We start from the raw sequence: 13,985 nt of genomic DNA on the forward strand, positions 1-13,985 counted from the left end.
GATTTCAGGCATGAGCCACCATACCTGGCCAAATTTTAAACTTTTATATGGCAAAAACTAGTGATTCCCACAGTATGGTCCCTGGACCAGCAGCAGTAGCAGCAGCATCACCTGGGAACTTGTTGGACATGCAAATTCTTGCCTTCCACCCATCTTACTGAACCAGAAACTCTGGGTGTGATGCCCAGCAACCCAGGTTTCAATGAGTTTTCCACGTGATTCTGATACATCACTAAAGTTTGAGGACCACAAAGTCAACAGCCAAAAAATAAAATTGGAAAAAAAATTTTGTAACAAAGATAACATTTAGAAGATTAATACTTACATAGAGTTTTTATAAGTTGATAAGAAAAGAACAAATAACCAAATAGAAACATGGGCAAAGCATAGGAATAGCAATCAGATGGAAGCAAATCAAACTATGACAAATGAAATGATTAAATTCACCTCTAGTAAGGGACATGCAAATTAAAATAACAATGTACTTTACATTCATCAAGACAGGAACAATTTTTTTTTTTTTTTGAGACAGAGTTTCACTCTTGTCACCCAGGCTGGAGTGCAGTGGCGGGATCTCGGCTCACTGCAACTTCCGCCTACCGGGTTCAAGTGATTCTCCAGCCTCAGCCTCCCGAGTAGCTGGGATTACAGGTGCCCACCACCATGCCCAGCTAATTTCTGTGTTTTTAGTAGAGACTAGGTTTCACCATGTTGGCCAGGCTGGTCTCGAACTCCTGACCTCAGGTGATCCACCTGCCTCGGCCTCCCAAAGTGCTGGGATTACAGGTGTGAGCCACCACGCCCAGCAAGACAGGAACAATTTTAAAAGAGCAGTAGCACCTATGCTTGAAGGGAAACGGGTACTTTCATACAGGGTTGGTGGAAATGTGAGGTGACATAGCCTTTGTGGAAAGCAATCTGGCAACATCTATAAAACTGAAAATCCATACAGCATTCAACCTAGCAATCCAACTCCTGGGACTCTAGCCCCCAGAAATAGAAGCACGCATATGTAAAAATATAGCACAAGGGTGTTTAGTGGAGCATTATTGATAGCAGCAAAAAAACGAATCTAAGTGAATGCCCCTATTTGGTATAGCTAAAGAATTCTGGCATATCTGCAGCATGAAATATAATGCAACCATTAAAAAAGATAAAATTAGAGCAGAGGATCTCAACATTAGCTGCAACAGGATCACCTGGAGGGCTTGTTAAAACCCAGATCACGGCTGGGCATGGTGCAGCACTTTGGGAGGCTGAGGAGGGCGGATCACCTGAGGTCAGGAGTTTGAGACCAGCCCGGCCAACATGGTGAAACCCTGTCTCTACTAAAAAAACAAAAATTAGCTGGGCGTGGTGGCACATGCCTGTAATCCCAGTTACTCCAGAGGCTGAGACAGGAGAATCGCCTGAACCCAGGAGGCGGAGGTTGCAGTGAGCAGAGATGGCGTCACTGCATTCCAGCCTGGGCAACAGAAGGAGATGCCGTCTGAAAACAAACAAACAAATAAACAAAAACCCAGATCACTGGGCCCCATCCTCAGAGTTTGTAATTCAGTAGATTTGGAGGGGAGTCTAAAATTTCTGTTTCTAAAAATTCTCAGATGATACTGATGCTGCTGGTTCAGGGACCACACTTCTGAGAATCACTGGTATAGGATACTGTTAAGTGAGATGAGTGAATGTAAAAATATATTTAATATAGTCCAATTTTTGTAAAATAAACAACTCTCCAAATGCTATACATGTGTGTATAATCATATGAAAAAATATGACAAATGCTACACAGGACATTAACATGAGTTTACTTGTGGAGGTGGTGGAGGGGGAGTAAGAGGACACCATTAAAACTATATACCATATATATGACCACACACACAGATCATCTTTTACACTGTTACGTAAAATTGTGTGTAATATGATTAAAAGAAGAAACAAGTAGTTCCTAGCCTTATATTACTTCACTTAAAGCACAACAGTAGGGAAAACCACCACACCCTTTTTCAGGCATGAACATACCTGATACGAAGACACAGGAGAGGAAAGGTATGGGGACAGTGCAGACTGAGCAAGCATCCTGTTGGGGGTGATGTTATAAGGGGCTGGGTAAAACCTGTGGGAAGGAACCTCAATCAGTACTGAGTCACAGGAAACCACAAGGGAAGGGCCCCAACTGATAGGCACAACCAACATTCCCTTGACTTTCAAATAGAGAGAATTAAGATGAAACATTTGAGTGTCTGGACACAGGCCATTATCATTTTCAGGTGGCTTGATTATATAAAACAACCTTACCCATTCTGAAGAGCTGTTGTGGGGTCATAGGTCAAGGCCATGCTGCCCTATAAAGAAAGAACACAGTGTTCACATTGTGAGCCCTTGGGTGAGAACAGGAGCCGGTCCAGAATGTCCAAGGCTGGGAATGTTTTAGTTTAACAAATTAAAGCCTGGACAAGTCCCACTACAGCTGTTTCAGAGTTTTTCTGATTCTGCAGGCCACAAAGCCCTGCTCGAGAACATACTGGCAGTATGTTAACAGCCAGCATCTCTCAATTACATACTGTAGCTCTCAAGCTTTCCACCTAAGCTCACAGAAATCATGCCATGATCATTTCCATTCCACTTTAATGTCGTTAGTACTCCTGTCTCCTCAGAGGTCCTCTTACCATGTCTCCATTCCTTGGCCAAGCCCGTCCATTTTGCACAAATTTGCCTTGGTTCTGTCGTTTCTTTGGCCCGCCATCAGCAAATTTGCAAAGCAAGGGATCAGATGGGGCTGCCAAGAGAGAAGGGAAATGGGCAGCTGAGTCCCACCTCATGTGGCCCAGGCACACTCATGCAAAGCTGCTCCAGAATCTTCACTGGAACTAACAACCTGTGGCCCTCTCAGCCTGAGCCCCAGATGCCTCACCTGGTACTCCAGGGGGTGTCTTAATATATTTTCCATTAAAGTGGGTGATGATGGCTTCACACTTCTCTGTGGACTCCATCCTAAGGAGCATAAGAGGGGTTAGGCTCTAGCTTCTCCAGGATCTGTGCTCTCCACACATTGAAAGAGAAAGCAAAGCTCTAAGTTCCCAGCCCCATAATTGCTCCAAATGTTATGACTACAGAAACACAGAGTACCACACAAATTCAAGGTTCTTGACGAGGTAACCCCAGCTTGTAATGAAGGTTCTCTCAACTGGTCCCTGTATGGGATCCTCATAGGAATGACAGTCTTCAGACTATTAACATGGGCCCTCTCTTGTGTCTGCCATGTAAATAAGAAAGAATATAAGAAATAGAGGCCGTTACTATTATTTTTTATTAGAAAATTCTGAATGAAAATTGTTCCTTTAATCTGATAAAATTGTACAAGCTAACAATTTGCCAATATTTATTTTTAGCTTCTTGTAATTAAGGTCAAGATCTAATTAGCTATTGATGATATCATTAAGATTTCATGAATCTGTGGAAGGAAAAAGCAATAAGAAAGAGTTCATGGCCCATAGTGATAGAAAAAGGAATGCTGGAATCTACTGAGTTAGTTTCTTGTCGAAGAAAGAGAAATAAGGCATCAGAAGACTGAGATTCCAGCATCAGTTTGCCACCCAGAGCTCTGTGAGTGAGGACACTCACAAAAAGCCTGTGATTGGCCGCATGCGGTGGCTCATGCCTGTAATCCCAGTACTTTGGGAGACCGAGGCAGATCATTTGAGGTCAGGAGTTTGAGACCAGCCTGGACAACATGGAGAAACCCTGTCTCTACTAAAAATACAAAAATTAGCCGGGAGTGGTGGCATGTGCCTGTAATCCCAGCTACTCGGGAGGCAGAGGTGAGAGAATCGCTTGAACCTGGGAGGCGGACGTTGCAGTGAGCCAAGATTGCGCCATCGTACTCCAGCCTGGGCAACAGGGCGAGAATTCATGTCAAAAAAAAAAAGGCCAGGCACAGTGGCTCACATCTGTAATCCCAGTACCTTGGGAGGCCAAGGTGGGCGGATCACGAGGCCAGAAGATCAAGACCATCCTGGCCAACATGGTGAAACTCCGTCTCTACTAAAAATTTTAAAAAAAATTAGCTGAGCATGGTGGTGTGTGCCAGTAGTCCCAGCTACTCAGGAGGTTGAGGCAGAAGAATTGCTTGACCCCGGGAGGCAGAGGCTGCAGTAAGTTGAGATTACACCACTCCACTCCAGCCTGGGCGACAGAGCAAGACTCTGTCTTAAAAACAACAACAAAAACAAAACAAAACAAAAACCCCTCCGATCCACTCCTTATTTGTGCTTTAGAGATAACATCCATCTACCCTACCACATGGTGTTGTGTAGATCAAAGGAGATAATGTATATAAATGTGTTCTAAAAATTATAAGGGACTATATAGAACAAGGAACAGTATTTTCACCTATTTCCATATTTAAAGTAACTCAGTATATTTAACCTATTTCCATATTTAAAGTAAGACTCACATTTTCTGTGCCAGTGACCCCCAGAAATATGAACCATTCCTATAAAATATTTTTTTTCTTTTTTTTGAGATAGAGTCTCGCTCTGTTGCCCAGGCTGGAGTGCAGTGGTGTGATCTCAGCTCATTGCAAGCTCCGCCTCCCAGGTTCATGCCATTCTCCTGCCTCAGCCTCCTGAGTAGCTGGGATCACAGGTGTCTGTCACCACACCCGGCTAACTTTTTTGTATTTTTAGTAGAGACGGGGTTTCGCCGTATTAGCCAGAATGGTCTCGATCTCCTGACCTCGTGATCCACCCGCCTTGGCCTCCCAAAGTGCTGGGATTACAGGCGTGAGCCACTGCGCCCGGCCAAAAGAAGATATTTTTAAAAGTCCTCAAATTGAGCCTTTTAGAGAAAACCACACATTCGGTATCGTAGAGCTGTGGTGTTCTGTTGGGTACTTCTACTCCTTACAGTCTTTCCAAAGGGTAAGCAGGCCGTGGAGCATTTCAGAATCTCAACTTTCTCAAAAACTGTTAAATCTGATCTTCCGGAGGGAGAGCTCCTGAAGGCTAATGATCAAGGCTGAAGTCCCCTCTTACAATAGCTCCTCTCAAATGGTTTCCAATTCTTTAGAAACAACAAAGTTGGGGGACTTTAGCAAGTTGTCAATTCACACATAAAAAATCAATTTTGATGACAGAACACCTTGGTTCTTGGCATATAATTCAGAAGAATTTTTTGTTTGTTTTTTTAGATGGAGTCTCGCTCTGTCGCCCAGGCTGGAGTGCAATGGTACAATCTCAGCTCACTGCAACCTCCTCCTCCCAGGTTCAAGCGATTCTCCTACCTCAGCTCCCGAGTAGCTGGGATTACAGGCATGTGCCACCACGCCTGGCTAATTTCTGTACTTTTAGTAGAGATGGGGTTTCATCATGTTGTCCAGGCTGGTCTCAAACTCCTGGCCTCAAGTGATCTGCCTGCATCGGCCTCCCGAAGTGCTGGGATTACAGGCACAAGACACCACGTCTGGCCAGAAGAAATTTTTAAAATTCCTGTTTTAACAAAATTCTTTCCATTCCCATCTACTTACTTATGAGAACAAGTTTTCTCAGCATGAAAACAAAAAGCAGGAACAGAACTGGCATTAAACTCTCCCTTGTTATAGTAATAAACAATATTAATTTATGCTTACCTGACCTAATTAGAAAAACTAAACAAAACAAAACCTATCCATGTCATAGATGCTTCTGCATTTGCAATAAAATTTACTTCTATAAAATAATTTGGCTGGGCATGGTGGCTCACCTCTGTAATCCCAGCACTTTGGGAGGCCAAGGTGGGCGGATCACTTGAGGCCAGGAGTTCAAGACCAGCCTGGCCAACCTGGTAAAACCCATCTCTACTAAAAATACAAAAATTAGCTGGGCGTGGTGGCGTGCACCTGTAATCCCAGCTACTTGGGAGGCTGAGGCACAAGAATCGCCTGAACCTGGGAGGCAGAGGTTACAGTGAGCTGAGATTGCACCACTGTACTTCAGCCTCGGCAACAGAACGAGATGCCATCTCAAAAAAAAAAAAAAAAAAAAGCCAGGCACAGCGGCTCATGTTTAAATCCCAGCACTTTGGGAGGCTGAGGCGGGAGGACTGCTTGAACACAGGCGTTCAAGACCAGCCTGGGCAAAACAGTGAGACCCCCATCTCTACAAAAAAATTAAGAAATTAGGCCGGGTGCAGTGGCTCATGCCTGTAATCCTAGCACTTTGGGAGGCCGAGGTGGGCAGATTGCCTGAGCTCAGCTCAGGAGTTCGAGACCAGCCTGGGCAACACGGTAAAACCCAGTGTCTACTAAAATACAAAAAATTAGCTGGGCGTGGCAGCATGTGCCAGTAGTCCCAGCTACTTGGGAGGTTGAGGCAGGATAATTGCTTGAACCTGGGAGGCAGAGGTTGCTGTGAGCCAAGATTGCACCACTGCACTCCAGCCTGGGTGACAGAATGAAACTCCATCTCCAAAAAAAAATAAATTAAAAAAATAAAAAATTTGCTGCCCCCACCATACCCCACCAAAAAAATTAGCTGGGCATGGCAGTGGGGGCCTGTAGTTCCAGATACTCAGGAAGTAGAGGTGTGAGGATCACTTGAGCCCAGAAGGTCAAGACTGTGGTGAGCCAGGATCGTACCACTGCACTCTAGCCTGCACAACCAAGTGAGACCCTGTCTCAATAATAATAATAATAATGTTGTATGAACATTTTATTTTATTTATTATTTTTTTGAGACGGATTTTTGCTCTTGTTGTCCAGGTTGGAGTGCAGTGGTGCAATCTCGGCTCACTGCAACCTCCGCCTCCTGGGTTCAAATGATTCTCTTGCCTCAACCTCCTGAGTAGCTGAGATTACAGGCGCCCGCCACCATCCCCAGCTAATTTTTGTATTTTTAGTAGAGACGGGGTTTCGCCATGTTGACCAGGCTGGTCTTGAACTCCTGACCTCAGGTGATCCACCCACCTCGGCCTCCCAAAGTGCTGGGATTACAGGCGTGAGCCACTGCCCCTGGCATTGTATGAACATTTTAAGATATTTATGTTGTCTGGGCAATTGTGAGCTCATCATTGTAAAGATAATTTTTTTTTTGAATCTCACTCTGTCATCCAGACTGGAGTGCAGTGGCGTGATCTCAGCTGACTGCAACCTCCATCTCTCAGGTTCAAGTGACTCTCTCACCTCAGCCTCCTGAGTAGCTGGAATTACAGGTGCCCACCAACACACCCAGCTAATTTTATATATATATATATATATATTTTTTTTTTTTTTTTTTGAGACAGAGTCTTGCTCTGTCACCCGGGCTGGAGTGCAGTGGCCGGATCTCAGCTCACTGCAAGCTCCGCCTCCCGGGTTTTACGCCATCCTCCTGCCTCAGCCTCCGGAGTAGCTGGGACTACAGGCGCCCGCCACCTCGCCCGGCTAGGTTTTTTTTTTTGTATTTTTAGTAGAGACGGGGTTTCACCGTGTTAGCCAGGATGGTCTCGATCTCCTGACCTCGTGATCCGCCCGTCTCGGCCTCCCAAAGTGCTGGGATTACAGGCTTGAGCCACCACGCCCAGCCTAATTTTTATATTTTTAGTAGAGATGGGGTTTCACCATTTTGGCCAGGCTGGTCTCGAACTCCTGACCTCAAGTGATCTGCCCACCTCAGCCTCCCAAAGTGCTGGGATTACACAGGCATGAGCCACCACGCCTGGCCAAAATTTTAAATTTATATACATAAATATAAATTTATGTATATATTTATACATATATATGGCATAAATGTATATGGCAGAGAAGTATGACAAGATGATCCATAAAGGCTTTAATTATAAAAATATTTTACACTAGAATACAATTCTATAAAGAAATGGCATAGAAACTAAATTCTATAGAGAAATGGAATAGAAACACAAGATCAAGAAGAAAAAATGAATATTATAAGAATGATATGAGATTTATGACTATAGTAGTCCCCCCTTATCCTCAGGCGATACATTCCAAGGCCCCTAGTGGATGCCTGAAACCATGGATAGTACCAAACCCTAGATATACTATGCTTTTTCATCTGATAGCCATGATGGCTACTAAATGACTAATGGGCGGGTAGCATTTGCAGTGTGAATACTTTGGACAAAGGGTGGATGGAGCGGACAACATGAATTTTTTTATTTATTTATGTTTTTGAGACAGAATCTCACCATGTGACCCATGTTAGAGTACAGTGGTGCAATCTCGGCTCACTGCAACCTCTGCCTCTCAGGTTCAAGCAATTCTACTGCCTCAGCCTCCTGAGTAGCTGGGACTACAGGTGCACACCACCACGCCTGGCTAATTTTTGTATTTTTAATAGAGATGGGGTTTTACCATGTTGACCAGGCTGGTCTTGAACCCCTTATCTCAAGTGATCTGCTCACCTCAGCCTCCCAAAGTGTTGGGATTACAGGCGTGAGCCACTGAGCCCAGCCTGAAATTTAATCATGCTACTCAGAATGGCATACAATTTTAAAACATTTTAACTGCTTATTTCTGGAATTTTCCATTTAATATTTTCAGTTGACTGTGGGTAACTGAAACCATAGAAAGTAAAACCATAAATAAGGGGGGACTACTCCATTTTTTTTTTTTTTTTGAGATGGAGTTTCGCTCTTGTTGCCTAAGCTGGAGTGCAATGGCGTGATCTCAGCTCACCGTAACCTCCGCCTCCCAGGTTCAAGTGATTCTCCTGCCTCAGCCTCCTGAGTAGCTGGGATTACAGGCATGCGCCACCATGCCCAGCTAATTTTGTATTTTTAGTAGAGACGGGGTTTTTCCACGTTGGTCAGACTGGTCTAGAACTCCCGACCTCAGGTGATCCGCCCGCCTCAGCTTCCCAAAGTGTTGGGATTACAGGCATGAGTCACCACACCCAGCCGAGAGTACTGTATTAAAAAAAAAATAGCACTTTGTTTTTTGTTTTTTTTGAGGGGGGTGTAGGGGTAAGGGGAACTAGGAAGTGGCTAGGGGTCCTATGGGCCCATAGCTCCATCCCCAGGGCAAGGCCCACCCCATCTGCCTCCAGCCCTACCCATGCTCCTGTATTGATTTATTGAGACAGGGTCTCTCACTCTGTAACCCAGGCCAGAGTGCAGTGGTGTGATCACAGTTGACTGCAGTTTTGACCTCCTGGACTCAGGTGATCCTCCAATCTTAGCCTCCCAGGTAGCTGGGACTACTGGCATGTGCCACCATGCTTGGCGAATTTTTTTGTTTGTTTTGTTTTTATAGAGATGGGGTTTCACGTGTTGCCCAGGCTGGTCTTGAACTCCTGAGCTCAAGCAATCCACCCGCCTCAGCCTCCCAAAGTCCAGTTTTTTTTTTTGAGACAAGTCTCACTCTGTCACCTAGGCTGAAGTGCATGTTGCCCAGGCTGGAGTGCAGTGGCACGATTTCAGCTCACTGCAAGCTGCGCCTCCTGGGTTCACACCATTCTCCAGCATCAACCTCCCGAGTAAGCTGGGACTACAGGCGTCTGCCGCCACACCCGGCTAATTTTTTTGTATTTTTAGTAGAGACGGGGTTTCACTGTGTTAGCCAGGATGGTCTTGATGTCCTGACCTCATGATCCGCCCGCCTCGGCCTCCCAAAGTGCTGGGGTTACAGGCGTGAGTGAGCCACCGCGTCCGGACAAAGTCAGGTATTTTTTAAATGAATGATTTGTGTATCAGATTGCTATGTATTTAGATCTCATTTGAATACATTTTTAAATGAGGTAACAGTTTCATTTTAAATGCCAATATTTATAATTTGCTCGAAATCATACTTTGCATGAATCTGAACATATGAAGAAAACTTGTAGACATTAACATAGAAACATACAAGAGATTTCATAGTTTTTCAAAAGTCTCTAAAGCCACAGTTCCTAAACTGTGCTCTCAGGGACTGTGGGTGGCTGTGGTGAACTCAGAGGGGCACAATGAGGGTTATTTTAACTCTTTGAAGAAAAACAGCAATATCTGTTGGAGAATGTGTACACTACTAGCTCAAAATTGTTTACTGTTTCAACATTAGTTCCCCCTACAATCCTTTTGATAGATAACATCATATTTTCACAAAGCTGGGTTTAAATAGTTGCTATGACAAAAGCAAATACCATAAGAAAACCAATATGTTAACAGGAAATGAATGTGTAGGTGTCCATTCTGATACCAAATTTTGAGAAGTTGTGCAATTCCAACAGGCACATATTCCATTAGTAAGTATAGTTAGAATGAAATAAAGACATTCTCTCTTTCAATATTTGTGTATTATTTTTTCAAACAGCTACAAAGTTGTTAAAGCATAAACACTTCTTAAGCTGTGTGGACCATGAAGTTATTGCTGTCAGGAAATTTTTTTTTAAAGTTGTGTGGACTGGCTGGGCGTGGTGGCTCATGCCTGTAATCCCAGCACTTTGGGAGGCCGAGGTGACCTGAGGTCAGGAGTTGGAGACCAGCCTGGACAACCTGGTGAATCCCATCTTTACTAAAAATACAAAAATTAGCTGAGCATGGTGGCAGGCGCCTGTAATCCCAGCTACTCAGGAGGCTGAGGCAGGAGAATCACTTGAACCCGGGAGGCGGAGGTTGCAATGAGCCGAGATTGTGCCATTGCACTCCAGCCCGGGCGACAGAGCGAGACTCCGTCTCAAAAAAAAAAAAAAAAAAAGTTGTGTGGACCATTCAGTTACTTAATAAATTGAACTGTTAGGTATTTATTTTGGTCTAGGGTGAAAAACTATTAAATAACTAAGGGTGCCACAAACTGAGAAAGGTTGAGAACCTCTGCTTTAAGGGAGTATGGAAGCAAAGTAAGTTCGATGGTCCCAAGCCAAGGAACTCTCCTTTAGTTATACCCGGGATTGCCAGCAGGTGGTGCTACTAAGATTGAGTCAGCTGGGGAAGAGGAACTATATTTCTTTTTTTTGAGACGGAGGAGTCTGGCTTTGTCACCCAGGCTTGAGTGCAATGGCACGATCTCAGCTTACTGTAACCTCCGCCTACGGGGTTCAAGTGATTCTCCTGCCTCAGTCTCCTGAGTAGCTAGGATTACAGGAGGCCGCCACCACACCTAGTTAATTTTTGTATTTTTAGTAGAGACAGGGTTTCACCAGGTTGGCCAGGCTGGTCTCAAACTCCTGACCTCAGGTGATCCACCCGCCTCAGCCTCCCAAAGTGCTGGGATTACAGGCATGAGCCACCACACCCGGCCAAGAGAAACTATTTCTTGTTCCCAAGGTCTGAAACACTCAGAGTAAGGGGGTGTTCATGGACCAGACAAGATATTATAAATCTAAAAGGGGTGCTTAGCTCACTTAGTCCAGTCATTTTGAAACTAAAAAAAAAAAAAAAAAAAGTCAAAAGAATCTCCTTTCAAATAAAATCTTAAAATAAATAAAAGCAGAGACATTTCTTAAGTGGGCTAAGGGAGGCTGATGCCCTGCGACAGTGAGGGCAGATACCAGAGCCCAAAGAAGGGCACCCAGGAAAACTGCAGGTATAGGGAAGACTTTGGGAAATTTCCTCATCTGAATCAATCTCCACCTCAGAGAGTGAACCAAGGCTCACAAAGCTCTGATATCACAGATGCAGAATTGTTCTAGAATAGAGATCTGAAAAGGAAGATCAACTTCATCCTACTGATCTCAAAGCCAGAAGGATCAGGGCTCTGCTCTAACACCCACTCCTGTAAGACCCTGGGCAAATCAATTCATACTGAAGAGTTCACTTTCCTCATCCATAAGATGGAGAATATTTATCTCATAGGGCTGTTGTAAAGATTAAATGAGACAAGATGAGAAATACTCAGTAAACTATAAGAATATACAGAATTTTTTACTCTGTTTGGGTCTGGATTAAAGGAACAAAGCCTATCGTAGCAGGAAGTAGTAGGGAGCTCAGCCGAGTGTGGTGGCTCATGCCTGTAATCCCAACTGCTTATGTGGCTGAGGCAGGAGGATCACTTGAGCCCAGATGTTCAAGAGCAGCCTGGGCAACACAGCAAGACCCCATCTTTATTAAAAACATTTTTTAGGTAGGGGCTAATGGGTTTTTGAGTATTGTAACCTATAATAAAATGAACTTTTTTTTTTTTTTTTAGAGACAGAGTCTCACTCTGTTCCCCAGGCTGGAGTGCAGTGGCACGATCTCAGCTCACTGCAACCTCCGCCTCCTGGGTTCAAGCAATTCTCCTGCCTCAGCCTCCCAAGTAGCTGGGATTACAGGCATACGCCACCACATCTAGCTAATTTTTGTATTTTTAGTAGAGATGGGGTTTCATCATGTTGGCCAGGCTGGTCTCAAACTCCTGACCTCAGGTGATGTGCCTGCCTTGGCCTCCCAAACTGCTGGGATTACAGGTGTAAGCCACCGCCTGGCCTAAAATGAACTTTTGACTTACCATCAAGTATTTTTTAATAATAGTATAGTATTTTGACCTTGTGTGGGAAAGGCACAGATTTTGTTTTCTGGTGACCCCTAAGTGACATTTGTTATTAACCTCATCATTTCCCCACTCCTGCCATCCTCACCTTGCAAAGCCAACACCTCTGCTGGTCCCACTGGTATCTCGAAGGATACGGGTAGAGATAACCTGGCCAAAGGGCTTCAGCATCCCCTCCAGTTCCTGCTCATCCATTGATAGTGGGAGGTTTGAGATGTATAAATTTGTGGGGTCCTGTTCCTGTTGCTATGGAAATAATAATGAGAAAATGAGGCTCACATCTCTTATCCCTCTCCCACCCTCAGCCCTCCTCACAAATGACATTTCAGAAAAGAGACTATAGGAACGGTCCCACATAAACAGAGATTATTCTATTTGTTAACACCCAGTCCCACTACCATGGGTTGTATATTGAGTTCCAGGAGGGAAAAGCGCAGATTTAATATTTCTAGTACTATAAAAGCCCATCATACAAGTCATAAATGGTGTTTGGCTGTCTCTTTTAGAAACAGGCAGAGCAGCATTCCCGCTCTCCCCAGCAGCCAGTGTGGTGCCCGAGGCTGGATTCCCTCAGACTGCCTTGCTCCTTGGCTGGCTTGTTTGAGCAGTCCCTTCCCACTTCTTTTTCGGACAGGCCACGCAGAATCCTCTAAGTAGGAATGCCTGTTCACTACCTGATGGAGGAAGAGCAGGAAGAGGGGAGAAGGGAACAGGGAAAGAGCCAGATGTGGAGTTCACTGGGTCACCATGGAGCCCTGAAAGCTACAGTCTCCTAGGACCCTGAAGGCTCCTAAACCTTTGAGCTTTTGCCAGAGGGTTTTCCTCCTGGAAGAAGAGGTAGGAGAGCCTTTTCAGGGGACAGAATGTGCAAAATGGCAATATCATCCAATAGTTGTATTTTTAAGAATTTAAGCAGTCACACTGCCCTAAACAGTGGTGGTCACCAGCAACCTTAATCCTCTTCTGCCTTTTCCTTTTGTTTTCTTTTTCTTTAACTATTACAGAAAAGGTGTCTAGCAGGCCTGCCTCACAAGCTCTATGTATAACACTCATAACAGCGTCAGAAAGGCAAAGGGATGACCAGGTGCGGCGGCTCATGCCTGTAATCCCAGCACTTTGGGAGGCTGAGGTGGGTGGATCACAAGGTCAGGAGATCTAGACCATCCTGGCTAACACGGTGAAACCCTGTCTCTACTAAAAATACAAAAAATTAGCCAGGCGTGGTGGTGGGCGCCTGTAATTCCAGCTACTTGGGAGGCTGAGGCAGGAGAATGGTATGAACCTGGGAGGCGGAGCTTGCAGTAAGCCAAGATTGCGCCACCGCACTCCAGCCTGGGCAACAGAGGGAGACTCTGTCTCTAAATAAATAAATAAATAAATAAATAAATAAATAAATAAAATTAAATAGAAAGGCAAGGGGACAATCCCACCTAACAGAAGAAGTGAGAGAAAAGCTTCTAGATTTCTAGTAGTCTAGGTGAAGACAACAGTTTCAGACAGATCTGAGGAGAAGGGACAGTTTCCTCCCTTGATGTGGCTTCCCTCCTGCCTCCCCAGCCCACTACCC

The 13,985-nt window shown here is 44.7% G+C and overlaps 1 protein-coding gene across 9 annotated transcripts in view; it reads right to left on the reverse strand.

Moving 5' to 3' along the window:
* The window catches only part of RBMS2 (RNA binding motif single stranded interacting protein 2), a 74,830-nt gene that overhangs the window by 6,754 nt on the left and 54,091 nt on the right, over positions 1–13,985 (reverse strand). For all 9 annotated transcript variants that reach the window (XM_033221658.1, XM_033221660.1, XM_033221663.1 and 6 more), the window contains 5 exons: positions 12,507–12,664; positions 2,912–2,991; positions 2,667–2,776; positions 2,296–2,342; positions 2,020–2,113 (listed from right to left, as the gene is read on the reverse strand). In XM_033221658.1, the coding sequence (XP_033077549.1) occupies positions 2,020–2,113; positions 2,296–2,342; positions 2,667–2,776; positions 2,912–2,991; positions 12,507–12,664 (489 nt within the window). The remainder of the gene's footprint in view (positions 1–2,019; positions 2,114–2,295; positions 2,343–2,666; positions 2,777–2,911; positions 2,992–12,506; positions 12,665–13,985) is intronic.

This window comes from Trachypithecus francoisi, unplaced genomic scaffold, assembly GCF_009764315.1.
Source record: "Trachypithecus francoisi isolate TF-2019V2 unplaced genomic scaffold, Tfra_2.0 Lachesis_group11, whole genome shotgun sequence".
Lineage (NCBI taxonomy): Eukaryota > Metazoa > Chordata > Mammalia > Primates > Cercopithecidae > Trachypithecus > Trachypithecus francoisi.